At 45.7% G+C, this 17,726-nt stretch overlaps 1 protein-coding gene across 4 annotated transcripts in view; it reads left to right on the top strand.

Annotated features, from left to right (window-relative positions):
• Positions 1-17,726, top strand: part of dnah7 (dynein, axonemal, heavy chain 7) — a 1,084,136-nt gene that overhangs the window by 733,807 nt on the left and 332,603 nt on the right. For all 4 annotated transcript variants that reach the window (XM_070875892.1, XM_070875893.1, XM_070875895.1 and 1 more), the window contains 3 exons: positions 3,125-3,288; positions 4,470-4,624; positions 11,048-11,238. In XM_070875892.1, coding sequence (XP_070731993.1) covers positions 3,125-3,288; positions 4,470-4,624; positions 11,048-11,238 — 510 coding nt within the window. The remainder of the gene's footprint in view (positions 1-3,124; positions 3,289-4,469; positions 4,625-11,047; positions 11,239-17,726) is intronic.

Below are 17,726 nucleotides of genomic sequence, written 5' to 3'. Positions count from 1 at the left end.
CATATTGGTCACGGGTCGGGACACCGTTGAGCATGTACAAAACCTGGAGGAGGTCCTCCAGCGACTGGATCGCGTAGGGCTGCAGCTGAAGAGGTCAAAATGCGTCTTCATGGTAACAGAAGTGGAGTTTTTGGGGAGAAAGATCACGGTGGACGGCCCACAGACACCAAGACAGAGGCCATCAGGAACTTGCCCAGGTCACAGAACATCACCGAGCTGCAGTCGTTCCTGGGACACCTCAACTATTTTGGTAACTTCCTACCGGGGTTAAGCACCCTCTTAGAGCCCCTACATGTGTTATTGCGTAAAGGTGAGAACTGGGTATGGGGAAAAAAAACAAGTAATTGCTTTTGAGAAAGCCAGAAACATTTTATGCTCCAACAAGCTGCTTGTATTGTATAACCCATGTAAAAGACTTGTGGTAGCATGTGATGCATTGTCGTACGGAGTCAGGTGTGTATTACAACAAGTTAACATTGCGGGGAAGTTGCAACCTGTCGCCTATACCTCCAGGAGCTTGTCTAAGGCCGAGGGGGCCTACAGCATGATTGAGAAAGAGGCATTAGCGTGTGTGTTCGGGGTAAAGAAAATGCATCAGTTCCTGTTTGGCCTCAAATTTGAGCTGGAAGCCGATCACAAGCCCCTCATATCCCTGTTTGCTGAAAACAAGGGGATCAATACTAATGCCTCAGCCCGCATACAAAGGTGGGCACTCGTGCTATCAGCGTATAACGATACCATCCGCCACAGGCCAGGCACCGAGAACTGTGCGGATGCTCTCAGTCGGCTACCATTGTCCACCATAGGGGTGGAAATGGCGCAGCTTGCAAACTTGTTGATCGTGGCGCAGCCCGCAGACTTGTTGATGGTCATGGAAGCGGTTGAAAATGATAAATCACCTGTCACGGCCCGCCAGATGAGGACTTGGACCAGCCAAGATCCTCTGCTGTCCCTAGTAAAAAATCTGTGTACTGCATGGGAGCTGGGCCAGCATCCCTGTTGAAATGCAAGAGCTAATCAAGCCATTCCAGCGGCGAAAGGATGAGCTGTCCATTCAGGCAGACTGCCTGTTGTAGGGTAACCGCATAGTGCTACCCAAAAAGGGCAGGGAGACGTTCATCTCGGATCTCCACAGCACACACCCAGGTATAGTAATGATGAAAGCGATAGCCAGATCCCACGTGTGGTGGCCCGGTATCGACTCTGACTTAGAGTCCTGTGTACGGCAATGCAGCGTGTGTGCTCAGTTGAGCAACACGTCCAGAGAGGCACCACTAAGTTTGTGGTCCTGGCCCTCCAGACCATGGTCAAGGATCCATATCGACTATGCGGTCCCGTTTCTCGGTAAAATGTTCCTGGTGGTGGTGGATGCTTTTTCAAAATGGATTGAATGTGAAATAATGTCGGGAAGCACCATCACCACCACCATTGAAAGCCTGAGGGCCATGTTTGCCACCCACGGCCTTCCTGACATACTGGTCATTGACAACGGGCCATGTTTCACCAGTGCCGAATTTAAAGAATTCATGACCCGCAATGGGATCAAACATGTCACCTCGGCCCCGTTTAAACCAGCTTCCAATGGTTAGGCAGAGCGGGCTGTACAAACAATCAAACAGAGCCTTAAACGAGTCACAGAAGGCTCACTCCAAACCTGCCTGTCCCGAGTACTGCTCAGCTACCGCACGAAACCCCAGTCGCTCACAGTGGTGCCCCCGGCTGAGCTACTCATGAAAAGGACACTTAAAACCAGACTCTCACTGGTTCGTCCCAACCTGCATGATCAGGTAGAGAGCAGGCGGCAGCAACAAAATGTAAACGATGGTCGCGCTACTGTGTCACGGGAAATTGATCTGAATGACCCTGTGTATGTGCTAAACTATGGACATGGTCCAAAGTGGATCACGGGCACGGTGATAGCTAAAGATGATAGCTAAAGATTCCCATCTTTAGCTATCACCGTGCCCGTGATCCACTTGGGACCATGTCGGGTGTTTGTAGTCAAACCAGACAATGGACAGATTTGCAAAAAGCACCTGGACCAAACAAGGCTGCGGTTCACAGACTGCCCTGAACAACCCACAGCAGACACCAACTTTTTCGAGCCCACAACACACACTCAAAGGATCAACGACACCACCTCGGACCAGGAAATCGAACCCATCATGCCCAACAGCCCAGCAAGGCCAGGCTCACCCAGCAGCCCTGCAGGGCCAGCAACACACCAGCCCAGCGAGGGCACAAGGCACACACCAGAACAGACATTTGTACTGAGGCGGTCCATCAGGGAAAGAAAGACTCCTGACCGCCTCACCTTGTAAATAGTTTTCACTTTGACTTTGGCGGGGAGTGATGTTGTGTATCTGTAAAGCATGCTCTCCCATGTTCTGCCACCAGGGAGTGCATCCCCTGAAGTCCCAAGGGATCCCAGCATCCCTTGGGAGCACTCTATATAAGCCGGCCCCTAAGGCCTGGTTCTCACTCTGGAGTGTCTTAATAAAGACTGAAGTCACTATTACTTTAACCTCCCTGTGTGCAGTCTCATCTGTATTAGGAACACAATAACATATTACTAATTTAAAAAGATAATTTGAAAATAAAACAGCTGGTTTGATTTTCAGCACATTCTGACAGTGAAAAAGTATAGTCGGATTTGTCCTGTACTTGAAAGTAAAAGGTCTTTTGTTAATCTCTATTATAACTGTGTAATGACCATTGATTTATGAACATGGTATTTCCCACATTCTTTCATGGTAATTTTACCAACACTGGTCAGGTAAACTCTTAACGTCTGTAGTCATCTGACTTCCACTTAGTGCCACATTACAGCATGGTGCCTGAGATCAGGAATATGGGAGTGAGGAGATGGAACTGTGTCCCCCATTACTCTTAATCATGGATTTCTGTTACAATAGAATCTTTGTTTCAATCTTCTTACTCTTAAAATAAATATTTATGAAATCCGACAGTTTAAATATGCTAGATTTCCTTGAAGGAAAGCAACCATTTTTTTCTGTCCCTATTTATCTTTATTTGTTGCACACGCAACATGCTTCATCCTTACTATGTTCCTGTACATAGTCTTCAGGTACTCATCTTAATCATGACTTCTGGTATATTGTAGCACCAAACAGAAAAATGGGTGGAACAGTGCAAGATGATGCGTATCCCATGTTCCGATGATTTCTCTCTGACAACTACTTTGGGGGATCCTGTTAAAATTCGAGCTTGGAATATTGCGGGATTACCTTCCGACAGTTTCTCCATTGACAATGGTATCGTCATATCGTAAGTAGCAACAGGTCATTCATGACCAATATAACAGTGGATCAAATGAAACCTTATGATCAATCATATCTGCTTGAAGGTTGCTCCTAGAATTTAGTGATAATGCTTGTATCGGGAATGGAATTTATTTTTGCAGAAGTGTAATCTGCTTTAAACAAATTGGCCTGGTGTTTCCTTCACACTTGCCCCCAGATACATCAGTAATCACAGAGTGATAGTTTACTACAGGCACAGTCACATAGGATGTAATTTGTAAATTTAATAAGGGCTGTTTCAGTGTTGTGGCGGGGCAGAAATCTGTTTGGAGGGGGTCAAACATGGAGTTGCGGGAAAGATGGGCACGGATTTGTGACGCAACAACACGTTTAAGGACTTTGGAGAGGAAAAGGAGATTGGTGGTGGGGTGGTAGTTTGCAAGGGCAGATGGGTCAAGGGTGTTTTTTTGAGAGGGATGGTGATGGAGAGGGGGACAGTACCTGAGGAGATGTTAACAATATCAGCTAACATGGAAACCAGAAAGGATAATTTCTGCAATTTGGCAGGAATAGGGTCGAGCAAGCAGGAGGTGGGTCACGTGGACAAGATGAGCTCGGAGAGAGCATGAGGGGAGATGCGAGAGAAACTAGAGAAAAAGGCTGGGGCAGAAGAAAACCTATAGGGAAGTTTGGCTTGATGGGCTAAAGGAAGAGAGGGAAGCAGCAGAGGCAGCTGAATGGATGGTCTCAATCTCAATGACGAAGAAGTCCATGAACTCCTCACACTTGTTATTGGAGGTGAGGGGGGGAGGAGGCAGGGGAGAGGAGCTTAAGAAAGTGACATTTACTTGACCAGTGCTACATGAATTATACCTTAATTCAAATAATGATCACTATACCTAAAGGTGATTGAGTAATCTGCCTTTAGTTTTCTAAATCCTGGCATTTTTATTATGTTTTCCACTTTGCTATACTGCTCTGTTTTCGCTGTTAGTTTGATAAATTACTTTGTAATTTTCCTCACAAAACATAGTGAAGATTGAATTTTGCTCTATTCTTTAAAGTATGTTATGTAGTCATAAAATCAACACTGTTAGGCTATTTTCTGTAACAATTATATTCATGTTACTTCCAGTTACATTCAAATGTAATATAAAATTGTAGCAAATCATACCTTTAATGTTGCATAAAACTTCTGACTTGCAGGAATGCTCGAAGATGGCCACTGATGATTGATCCTCAAGGTCAGGCAAATAAGTGGGTAAAAAATATGGAAAAAGCCAACAGTCTTCATGTAATTAAGCTCAGTGACTCTGACTTTGTGAGAACTTTGGAAAACTGCATTCAGTTTGGCACTCCTGGTAAGTCACACATCTGCAGTTTGTAAACACTGCCTAAAGGAGATGCAATTTACCATAAAGGAAACTAGCTTCTAAACCATACAATTGGATTAATACAGGAAAATATCTGGACTAGTATTTGTTCAGTATTTATATAAAATTATGCTTACAACATAACCTGGATCTGCATATAGTTGGAAGTACAATTACTGTGGTGAGCAATCTGGAAGTTAAAATATTGGAATGAATTGTTCTTATGCCACCTTATTTTCATTTTGAAAGACAATGGTTTAAAAATAAATTTCAACTGTTACTCTTTAAAATCATAATGTAGTATGGGATTCAAAATTGTCCGTTAACAATGATTTGTTTACAATTCTTCTTTGCCGTTTGTATAAGTAATATTAACAAAATCTATAGGTATCAACATTTTAAAGTAAATACTATGGAATTTGGGCACCACATAGGAGAATGTTATCACCAGCAGGAAGGAGACACCATGGCCAGAAAATTGTGGGCTGTATACAGCTAAAATTCCATTTTGCACTACCCAGCAAGCAAAGCATCCAATTGATCATTTAAACCTGACTAACATACCATACACACTGATTGTGTTAGCACCAATTTAAATAAAGAAGGTCAAACTGCCCTTGTTCAAAACAGCCATTCTCTTGCGTAGCACAGCCAGTAGCTTCCAATGTTGTTGATACTTTGGCAATGTGGGCAGAATTTCCTTTTCAGGATGTCATGTATATAACCTTCATGTAACTGTAATCTTCATAACAACACTGCATACTGTATACACCTAAGAAATGCACACCTTGACCACTGGGGGTGAACTTGTGGGAGACACTCCTCACCTGGTCATCCAGGTATATAAAGGGAGGTCCCATGCAGGGTCATCACTCCTTGGTCCTGTGAATAAAGGTTCAGGTAACAGAGTGACCTTGTCTGCAGAATGTGCCTCGTGTGAATTTATAGTAGTGTGTAAGGACACTACATTTAGCGAAGAGAAACGGGAATCAACGACTCATGAGAATGGCCACCGGTAGCACAGAGGAACGGTACTGTGAAGGTAAGGACTGGGACGATTTCGTTGAGAGGCTCCAGCAGAGCTTTGTCACGAAGGACTGGCTGGGAGATGCAGCGGCTGACAAGTGAAGGGCGCATCTACTGATCAGCTGTGGACCTAAGACGTATGCGCTGATGAAAGACCTGATCACACCCGAGAAGCCGGCAGACAAAACCTTTGAAGAGCTCAGCAAACTGATCGGTGAGCACCTCAAACTAGTGAGCAGTATACACATGGCCCGATACCAATTCTATACACACCGACATTGGGAAGGGCAGAGCATACCGGACTTCGTTGCGGAGCTTCGGCGCTTGGCCAGCCTCTGTAAGTTCACAAATGCCTGCAGGGGGAAGGTGTTAAGGGATTTCTTTATTGAGGGCATTGGTCACGCCGGGATTTTCAGAAAGCTATTTGAGACCAAGGATTTGACCTTGGAAGCGGCGGCGTTGATGGCTCAGATCTTCATTGCGGGGGAGGAGGAAACCAAGATAATATACGTGCGCAACTCTGCTTCCAACGTGGCGATGGATCAGGGAGTTAACATTGTAAACGCGACTCAGAACCCCGCAGGCAGGCAAGGGCAATTCGACACCAACCAGGCAGTAACAGACTCTAAAGTGGGTCCTCAACAGAAACAATGGCAGGCTGAATGGACATTTACGCCATCACAGCAGACAATGCGTTCTGGGATGGGGCCAATGACACCCATTAACAGAGTGCTCAAGAGTAATCAAAGAGACAATCAGAGAGGAATGCCTGGTAACAGCATTTTTGTTCACAATGATCTCAGCTCATGCTGGAGGTGCGGGGGCAGACATGCTGCAAAAACCTGTAGGTTTCAACAATTTATCTGTAGAAATTGTAACTTCAGTGGACATTTAGCCAGAATGTGCAGGAAGCCCGCAACAAGGCTAATTTACGAGGCAGATGAACCAGAAGAGGGGTCTGCAAGGCAGGTTGATGCTTGGGACAAAGCAATGGACGCTGAAGTTCAGCGGGTTCATGTGGCAAACATCCACAGCTCATATACCAAAACGCCACCTATGATGATGAAAGTCCTATTAAACAGCATCCCGGTATGCATGGAGCTGGACGCAGGGGCCAGCCAGTCATTTATGAGTGTCCAACAATTCGAGAAACTATGGCCACTCAGAGCTAGCAGACCCAAACTAGAAAGCATTGACACGCAATTACGGACGTACACCAAAGAGATCATCCCAGTGCTAGGCAGTGCAATGTTGGTGGTCACACATAATGGATCAGAGAACCGGCTGCCACTCTGGATTGTCCCTGGAAATGGTCCCGCGCTTTTGGGGAGGAGCTGGCTAGCCGAGATGAACTGGAAATGGGGGGATGTGGAGTGAAGTTCATGCTCACAGGTCCTACAGAAATTTGAGTCACTATTTCAACCTGGTGTCGGGACTTTCAAAGGTACCAAAGTAGTGATACACATCACCCCGGACGCCAGACCAGTGCACCACAAAGCCAGAGCTGTGCCGTATGTGATGTGGGAGAAAATTGAGAGTGAGTTGGACAGGTTGCTAAGAGAGGGCATAATTTCGCCCATTGAATTCAGCGACTGGGCAAGCCCCATCGTCCCTGTCCTAAAAACGGATGGCTCAGTCAGGATCTGTGGCGACTACAAGGCCACTATCAATCGAGTGTCACTACAAGACCAATACCTGCTTCCAAGAGTAGAGAATCTTTCTGCCACCCTGGCAGGCGGCAAGCTGTTCACCAAGTTGGACCTCACTTCAGCCTACATGACCCAGGAACTGGCCGAAGAATCCAAGCTTCTGACCACCATCACCAAGGACTGTTTGTCTACAACAGGTGTCCGTTTGGCATTCGATCAGCGGCCGCTATCTTTCAAAGGAACATGGAAAGCCTACTCAAATGCATCCCTGGAACAATCGTATTTCAGGACGATATCCTTATCACGGGTCAAGACACCGAGGAACACCTCCACAACCTGGAGGAGATGCTACGCCGACTAGACCGGATAGGCCTGCGACTAAAGAAGTCCAAGTGTGTGTTTTTGGCCCCAGAGGTCGAGTTTTTGGGCAGGAGGGTTGCCGCAGGCGGGATCCGGCCTACCGAATCCAAAACGGAGGCGATTTGTCGTGCGCCCAGGCCCGGCAACACATCGGAGTTGCGTTCATTTCTGGGACTCTTGAAGTATTTCGGGAAGTTTCTGCCAAACTTAAGCACATTGTTGGAGCTGCTACACGTGCTCCTGCGTAAGGGCTGTGATTGGTTTTGGGGGGACTGTCAGGAACGGGCTTTCAATCGGGCGCGGAACCTGCTTTGTTCTAATAAGCTGTTGACTCTGTACAACCCCTGTAAGAAATTGGTTTTGACATGTGATGCATCATCCTATGGGGTTGGGTTCGTGTTGCAGCAGAGTAATGATGAGGGCCAACTCCAACCTGTGGCTTATGCCTCCAGGTCGCTCTCCCAAGCAGAAAGGGGATATGGGATGGTTGAAAAGGAAGCACTCGCATGTGTCTACGGGGTGAAAAAGATGCACCAGTATCTTTTTGGCAGAAGGTTCGAGTTAGAAACGGACCACAAGCCGTTAACATTCCTGTTGTCAGACAGCAAAGCTGTCAATGCCAATGTGTCAGCTCGCATACAGCGATGGGCTCTCACGCTGGCTGCGTATGACTACACCATACGGCACCGGCCAGGCACCGGAAATTGCGCTGACACGCTCAGCAGGCTTCCACTGGCCACCACTGAGGGGGCAGCGGAGCAAAGCGCTGAGATGGTCATGGCCGTTGAAGCCTTTGACAGCGCAGGCTCCCCCATCACAGCCCGCCAGATCAAAATCTGGACCAACAGAGATCCCCTCCTATCCTTGATTAAGAAATGTGTCCTGACTGGAGATTGGGCGCCCGCACACGGAGCATGCCCCGAGGAGGTCAGACCGTTTCACAGACGGATGGTTGAACTCTCCATCTAAGCCGACTGCCTACTATGGGGCAGCCGGGTAGTCATGCCCCAGAAGGGAAGGGAAGCATTCATCAGGGAACTCCACAGCGAGCACCCAGGCATCGTGCTAATGAAGGCCATTGCCCGGTCACATGTATGGTGGCCGGGAATTGACTCAGACCTGGAACACTGTGTTCGTAGGTTCACGACGTGTGCCCAACTAGCAATGCCCCCAGGGAGGCCCCACTCAGCCCATGGCCCTGGCCCACCAGGCCATGGTCACGTATTCACGTAGACTACGCGGGCCTGTTCATGGGAAAAATGTTCCTTATTGTTGTTGATGCATACTCGAAATGGATCGAGTGCATCATATTGAATTCGTGCACGACGACCACCACTGTGGAGAATCTGCATGCGGTCTTTGCAACCCACGGCTTGCTGGACATCCTGGTTAGTGACAACGGCCCGTGTTTCACGGCCCTATGAATTCCGGGAGTTCATGTCAGGTAATGGCATCAAACATGTCAGGACAGCACCGTTCAAGCCGGCTTCCAATGGCCAGGCGGAACGTGCGGTCCAAATCATAAAACAGGGCATGCTCCGGATTCAAGGATCCTCTCTTCAATGCCGCCTATCGCACCTCCTGCTGGCCTATAGGTTCTGACCGCATTCGCTCACGAGAGTCCCGCCCGTGGAACTACTCATGAAACGTACACTTAAAACTCGGCTGTCCCTCATTCATCCTGTCCTGTCAGACATTGTTGGGGGCAAGCGCCAGTCCCAAAATGAGTGCCATGACCGTAACTCAAAGGGGAGATGTATAGAAATCGATGACCCTGTATTTGTTCTTAATCACGCTTTGGGGCCCAAGTGGCTTGAGGGTACTGTAATTGGCAAAGAGGAGAATAGGGTCATAGTGGTCAGACTTAACAATGGACAGATATGCCGCAAGCATCTGAACCAAGTAAAAAAAAAGGTTCAGCATGGACACTGAGGAACCTGAGGAAGATCATGAGATGTTGCCCACACCACCACCAGTGAACAAGCAACAAGAACATTCAGCAGCATGCACAGTCTTTGCGGCCAGCCCGGACAAGCCGGAATCACCACAGGTGACAGAGACGCAGGCCAAGGCTCAACAACCAGAACCACAACTGCGGCGCTCCACGAGAGAGCGTCGACCGCCTGAAAAACTTAATCTTTGACCCCATAAGATGTTGGTGGGGGAGGTGATGTCATGTATGTAACCTTCATGTAACTGTAACTTTCATAACAACACTGCATACTGTATACACCTAAGATGACCACAGGGGGTGAACTTGTGGGAGACACTCCTCACCTGGTCATCCAGGTATATAAAAGGAGGTCCCACACAGGGTCATCACTCCTTGGTCCTGTGAATAAAGGTTCAGGTCACAGAGTGACCTTGTCTGCAGAATGTGCCTCGTGTGAATTTATAGTAGTATGTAAGGACATTACACAGGACCTGGGTGTAAGAGTTACCATGGATGGAAAATTATGAGCTGATAGTGGCTGAATTTGTGATAAATGCATTTGCCCATCAGGCTCTTTGCCCACGTGCTGAAGAGGAAAGTCTACCTATTTTTCTTGGATTGGTGCAAGCACTTCATTTGTACAAGTGCTAAACCAGAAATACATTTTTTATTCCTTACCAAAGTAAAAAGTGCAGTTCTTGTTTGATAGGTTTTATAGGTTTTCTGTTATTTTTGTATTTTAAAATTAATATAACTTTGATAAGTTATTAGTAACAGTCACTGAATGCAAATTTAATGAATGTAAAAATTGTATACCTGCAGTAGTTAAACTTCTGTAAGACCACAGTGGTATTTTAGCACCAAAATTAGGGTGAAAAATTTAGCAATTTTAGTTTTGTTATTGCTATTAATGCCACAAATTGCTGTATTTTGTTTTAAAATTAGAATATGTTACCTATTGAGAATATAGCACAAGCGAAGGAAAGCTAAATCTGTCATGAAATTACTCTAACAGGGTTGTTGGAGTCTATCTGTTCATTATGACTGTTTCCATAGCAACGCAATGGTTTCATACTCTATCTTTGTGTTTATTTTGGCTGAGTTTAGAATTCACTGTTAAAAAGTCATCATACTTGATGCAGTATGAGTTAATGTTCATTACTTCTGTACATCTCTCTCATTTTAATTTATATTGTTTCTTACTGGGAAACACAGCAAATTAATTTTATGGATGTTATCTGAAAGAAATAGTTACGTATTTTGAAATAGTCCTTCAGTATCCAAGGGTTAAACATGGATACAGTAACTAAAATGAGCTGTTATTACATATTATCTTAGAATAATTGATTGATTACAGTTCACAGTCAAACTAAATACTGACCTTTTGCTTAAGAGTGAAATATGTAAAATGATGAAGACGATGTTAATGGTTTAATTTTCTAGTTTTGTTGGAAAATATTGGCGAGGAGCTAGATCCCATCCTGGAACCTTTGCTGCTTAAACAAACATTCAAGCAGAGTGGCAGCATATGCATTCGACTGGGTGACTCCACAATTGAATATGCCCCAGATTTCCGCTTTTACATCACAACAAAGTTGAGAAATCCCCATTATCTTCCAGAAACATCTGTCAAGGTCTGAAATTTGATGAGAAATTGATTACTTTTTAGCTGTGGGTCACTGTTTAATTTCTTGTTATTGTTAAATTTCCAGGCAGTTTTGACACTCAAAATTTAATGGTTTTATTATGTTTTTGATGAGATATTGAATTTCATTCAGCACTTATAACATGGGCAGCTACATATTTCAATTATAAATCTTATGTCTGTATGCTCTTCCTGTCAACTTTTCTTATTATTAATTCCAATGTTCACAGTTTTAATAGCAATTGCCTATGCACAGCTGTCCGCTGTGGCTCAGTGGGTAGCACTCTCACCTCTGACTCAGAAGGTTGTGGGCTCAAATCCCACTCCAGGGACTTGAGCACAAACATCTAAGCTAACACTCCAGTGCAGTGCTGAGGGAGTGCTGCACTGTCAGAGATGCTGTCTTTCAGATGAGATATTAAACCGAGGCCCAGTCTGCTCTCTCAAGTGGATGTAAAAGATCCCGTGGCACTATTTCGAAGAGGAGCAGGAGAGTTATTGCCGGTGCCCTGGCCAATATTTATCACTCAATCAACATAACAAAAACAGATTAGCTGGTCATTCTACACTCCAAAACTACTTCATTGGTTGTAAAACAATTTGAGATGTCCGGTGGTTGTGAAAGGCACGATATAAGTGCAAGTCTTTCTTTCTATGTAAATTTGTCATGTTGCAATTACAGCAACCCACCATTTGTGGTGCTACAGCACCTCGGTTTTATGACTCTCAGCTTCTCAGCCCACACTGCAGAGTAATTCCTATGCTCCAACCAATTCTGTTTCTCTGCTTGCCAATTTGTTGTAACATTTGTATTTGTACTTTGGTTCTGTCTTCACTAAGGAAGACACGAATAATCTCCCGAAACTAATAGGGGACCGAGGGTCTAGCGAGAAGGAGGAACTGAAGGAAATCCTTATTAGTCAGGAAATTCTATGAGGGAAATTGATGGGATTGAAGGCCGATAAATCCCCAGAGCCTGATAATCTGCATCCCACAGTACTTAAGGAAGTGGCCCTAGAAATAGTGGATGCATTGATGGTCATTGTCCAACATTCTATAGCCTCTGGATCAGTTCCTATGGATTGGAGGGTAGCTAATGTAACCCCACTTTTTTAAAAAGGAGGGAGAGAGAAAACAGGGAATTATAGACCGGTTAGCCTGACATCGGTAGTGGGGAAAATGTTGAAATCAATTATTAAAAATGTAATAGCAGCACATTTGGAAAGCAGTGACAGGATCGGTCCAAGCCAGCATGGATTTATGAAAGAGAAATCATGCTTGACAAATCTTCTAGAATTTTTTGAGGATGTAACTAATAGAGTGGACAAGGGAGAACCAGTGGATGTGGTGTATTTGGACTTTCAAAAGGCTTTTGACCAGGTCCCACACAAGAAATTAGTGTGCAAAATTAAAGCACATGGTATTGGGGGTAATGTATTGATGTGGATAGAGAACTGGTTGGCAGACAGGAAGCAAAGAGTAGGAATAAACGGATCCTTTTCCGAATGGCAGGCTGTGACTAGTGGGATACCACAAGGTTCAGTGCTGGGACCCCAGCTATTTACAATATACATTCATGATTTAGACGAAGGAATTGAATGTAATATCTCCAAGTTTGCAGATGACACTAAGCTGGGTGGCAGTGTGAGCTACGAGGAGACTGCTAAGAGGCTGCAGGATGACTTAGACAGGTTAGGTGAGTGGGCAAATGCATGGCAGATGCGGTATAATGTAGATAAATGTGAGGTTATCCACTTTGGTGGCAAAAACAGGAAGGCAGAATATTATCTGAATGGTGACAGACTAGGAAAAGAGGAGGTGCAACGAGACCTGGGTGTCATGGTACATTAGTCATTGAAAGTTGGCATGCAGGTACAGCAGGCGGTGAAGAAGGCAAATGGCATGTTGGCCTTCATAGTGAAAGAATTTGAGTATAGGAGCAGGGAGGTTTTAATGCAGTTGTACGGGGCCTTGGTGAGGCCACATCTTGAATATTGTGTACAGTTTTGGACTCCTAATCTGAGGAAGGACATTCTTGCTATTGAGGGAGTGCAGCGAAGGTTCACCAGACTGATTCCTGGGATGGCAGGACTGACATATGAAGAAAGACTAGATCGTCTAGGCTTATATTCAATGGAATTTAGAAGAATGAAAGGGGATCTCATAGAAACCTATAAAATTCTGATGGGATTGGACAGGTCAGATGCAGGAAGAATGTTCCCAATGTTGGGGAAGTCCAGAACCAGGGGTCACAGTCTAAGGATAAGGGGTAAGCCATTTAGGACGGAGATGAGGAGAAACGTCTTCACTCAGAGAATTGTGAACCTGTGGAATTATCTACCACTGAAAGTTGTTGAGGCCAGTTCATTAGATATATTCAAAAGAGAGTTAGATGTGGCCCTTATAGCTAAAGAGATCAAGGGGTATGGAGAGAAAGCAGGAATGGGGTACTGAAGTTGCATGATCAACCATGATCATATTGAATGGTGGTGCAGGCTCGAAGGGCCGAATGGCCTACACCTGCACCTCTATGCTTCTATGTTAACTATAAATAGCAATAACTAATCAAAGTAAGATATGGAGAGAATATATGGCTTCAAAATGGCAACCTAACCATATCTATATACCCTGATCCAATTATCCCCTGTCCTCTAACTCCACTTCGCCCGAAGACAACGCTGGTCTTGACTCCCTGTAAAATACCGTAGATGATCAACCAGTTCTGATTAAAAGTATGTTTACCAGAATCAGCACCTTACAGCAAACCTGACACTCTGCAATTATGCAAAACATATAATGCCTAAATGATCAGTTTAATTGCATTGAGAACATTGCCAGTAAAATAGTCCTGACCTTAAGGACATGAAGATAAAGTAAGAAAACCTCCATATTAGAATCTTGAAATGTTTAAGTTGCAATGATATTGTACGCATTTTATTATAGCTACCCCTCCAAACAAGTGACAAGCAGAGTTTTAGTGCATCACATAATCTTTTGTACCAGACTACTGAAATATATCTAACACATTAGGGGCTGGATTTTCAGCTTTGGAGATTTCAGGGCGGTAATGACAGCAAGACAGTCCTGATACCTCCTGGAAAAAGTTTGAGCCTTCATCAGCCAAATTCGGCAAAAAATGAGGTTCCATGATCAGGGGTGCAAAATCAGCCGTTACACAAGAGAGTTTTTGCCGAAAATCATGCGTTAAACAAGATAGACATTTCACGCATGCGCAGATGCCTTCCAGTCCCAGAGCAGGTCCAGGGTGTCATCCTAGGCAATCTTCACTGTCTGGCCCACCAACACAGAAGCCCTCAATCAGCCTTGCTTTAGGCACTGAGGCCTCGTTGAGGAGGAACAGCAGGCGTGGGAGGGGATGAATGGAAGAGGGTGGGGAGAGGGGCGGGGGAAGCTCATGCTGATCATGCAACTTCAGTACCCCATTTCTGCTTTCTCTCCATACCCCTTGATCCCTTTAGCTGTAAGGACCACATCTGACTCCCTTTTGAATATATCTAACGAACTGGCCTCAACAACTTTCTGTGGTAGAGAATTCCACAGGTTTACAATTGTCTGAGTGAAGAAGTTTCTCCTCATCTCGGTCCTAAATGGCTTACCCCTTATCCTTAGACTGTGACCCCTGGTTCTGGACTTCCCCAACATCGGGAACAATCTTCCTGCATTTAACCTGTCCAATCCCGTCAGAATTATATATGTTTCTATGAGAACCCCTCTCATTCTTCTAAATTCCAGTGAATATAAGCCTAGTCGATCCAGTCTTTCTTCATTGTCAGTCCTGCCATCCCGGGAATCAGTCTGGTGAACCTTCGCTGTGCTCCCTCAATAGCAAGAATGCCCTTCCTCAGATTAGGAGACCAAAAACTGCACACAATACTCAAGGTGTGGTCTCACCAAGGCCCCGTACAACTCCAGTAAGTCCTCCCTGTTCCTATACTCAAATTCCCTCGCTATGAAGGCCAGCATGCCATTGGCTTTTTTTACTGCCTGCTGTAGCTGCATGCCTGCCTTCAATGACTGATGTACCATGACACCCAGGTCTCATTGCACTTGCCCTTTTACTAATCTGTCACCATTCAGATAATAATCTGCCTTCCTGTTTTTGCCATCAAAGTGTATAACCTCACACTCATCCACATTATACTGCACCTGCCATGCATTTGCCCATTCACCTAACCTGTCCAAGTCCCCCTGCAGCCTCCTAGCATCCTCCTCACAGTTTGCACTGCCACCCAGCTTAGTGTCATCTGCAAACTTGGAGATATCACATTCAATTCCTTCGTCTAAATCATTAATGTATATTGTAAATAGCTGGGGTCCCAGCACTGAACTCTGCGGCACCCCACTAGTCACTGCCTGCCATTCTGAAAATGACCCGTTTATTCCCACTCTTTGCTTCCTGTCTGCCAACCAGTCCTTTATCCACGTCAATACATTACTCACAATACCATGTGCTTTAATTTTGCACACTAATCTCTTGTGTGGGACCTTGTCAAAAGCCTTTTGAAAGTCCAAATACACTGGTTCTCCCTTATCCACTCTACTAGTTACATCCTCAAAAAAACTCTAGAAGATTTGTCAAGCATGATTTCCCTTTCATAAATCCATGCTGACTTGGACTGATCCTGTCACTGCTTTCCAAATGTGCTGCTATTCCATCTTTAATAATTGATTCCAGCATTTTCCCCACCACCGATGTCAGGCTAACCGGTCTATAATTTCCTGTTTTCCCTCTCCTTCCTTTTTTAAAAAGTGGGGTTACATTAGCTACCCTCCAATCCATGGAACTGAACCAGAGTCCATGGAATATTGGCAAATGACCACCAATGCATCGACTATTTCTAGGGCCACTTCCTTAAGTACTCTGGGATGCAGACTATCAGGCCCTGGGGATTTATCGGCTTTCAGTCCCTTCAGTTTCCCTAACACAATTTCCTGATGAATAAGGATTTCCCTCAGTTCCCCCTTCTCGCTAGACCCTCGGTCCCCTAGTAATTTCGGGAGGTTATTCGTGTCTTCATTAGTGAAGACAGAACCAAAGTATTTGTTCACGGTAATGACACTGAAATGGCAGATAAAACTGCCGATTTGAAGTCCGAGCTTCACGCAACGTGCTGTGCCCAACTGTTGCAGTCAATGTGGCCTGCGATGTAGGATCCTCCTCCCTCAATTTAAATACACGGCAAATACCGACTGCTGGACTGTGGGACCGCAAGGTTTTTCAGGCGACTTTTGGGGTGGGCTTATAGGCCCCAAGTTTCCACACGCGGCAAAACAGGGCGCCCCTCCGAGCTGGGCGCCCGTTTTTCGCGCTGAAAACGGTGCCTGAAAAGAAAACGCGCTATTCTCGAGCGGTTTGCAGCTCGATGTCAGCTTGGCGCGGCGCCCAGGGGGCGGAGCCTACCACTCGCGCCGATTTTATAAGTAGGAGGGGGTGGGTACCATTTAAATGAGTTTTTTTCATGCCGGCAACCCTGCGCGTGTGCGTTGGAGCGTTCATGCACGCGCAGTGTGAAGGAAACATTGGCACTCGGCCACTTTTGTAGTGCTTTGTAGCTGTTCAATTTTTAAAATTTTTTAATAAAACCACATTGCCCTTCCATGATCAGCACTGAGGCTTCTTGCAGCAGTGAAAAGGTGCAGGAAGCCTCAGAAGTTTAGGCAGCCGTTTCCCGACGGGCCCGACCGACGGCAGGGGGCCTCCCCCCGCTGCCATTGGGAACGGCTGCCTCCTCACTGCCTCCCCCCGCTGCCGTCGGGAATGGCTGCCTCAACTTCTGAGGCTTCCTGCAACCTTCTCACTGCCTCCCCCCCGCTGCCTCCCCCCCTCCCCTGCCGTCGGGAACTGCTGCCTCCTCCCTGCCTCCCCCGCCCCCCGCTGCCGTCTGTCGGGCCCTTACTGCCTTCCCTTCCCTGCCGTCGGGAACGGCTGCTGCCGTTGGTCGGGCCCTTACTGCCTTCCCTCCCCTGCTGTCGGGAACGGCTGCCTCAACTTGTGAGGCTTCCTGCAGCCTTCTCCCTGCCTGAAGCACTTTCACACAGGTAAGAACATGGTTTATTTAATCATTTCTTTGCTTAGAAATTTTTATTCAGGTTGGAATTATTTGTATAATATTTGTATAAGTATAACTAAGGATTTATTGTAGAATGTAATGACTTCCCTTCCCCCCCTCCCCCCCCCCCCCCCCACCTCGTTCCGGACGCCTAATTTGTAACCTGCGCCTGATTTTTTAATGTGTAGACAAAGTTTTTTCAGGCCTACAAAAATCTTCACTTGCTCCATTCTAAGTTAGTTTGGAGTACGTTTTCACTGTGGAAACTATCAAATCAGGCGTTAGTGGCCGGACACCCCCCCTTTTGAAAAAAAAATTCTGTTTAAAAGTGAAACTGTTCTAACTGACTAGAATTGCAGAAAACTTAAATGTGGAGAATTGCGATTTCTAAGATACTCCGTTCTCC

This window comes from Pristiophorus japonicus, chromosome 3 (genome assembly GCF_044704955.1).
Source record: "Pristiophorus japonicus isolate sPriJap1 chromosome 3, sPriJap1.hap1, whole genome shotgun sequence".
Classification (NCBI taxonomy): domain Eukaryota; kingdom Metazoa; phylum Chordata; class Chondrichthyes; family Pristiophoridae; genus Pristiophorus; species Pristiophorus japonicus.
This window is presented reverse-complemented; position numbering and strand designations above follow the sequence as displayed.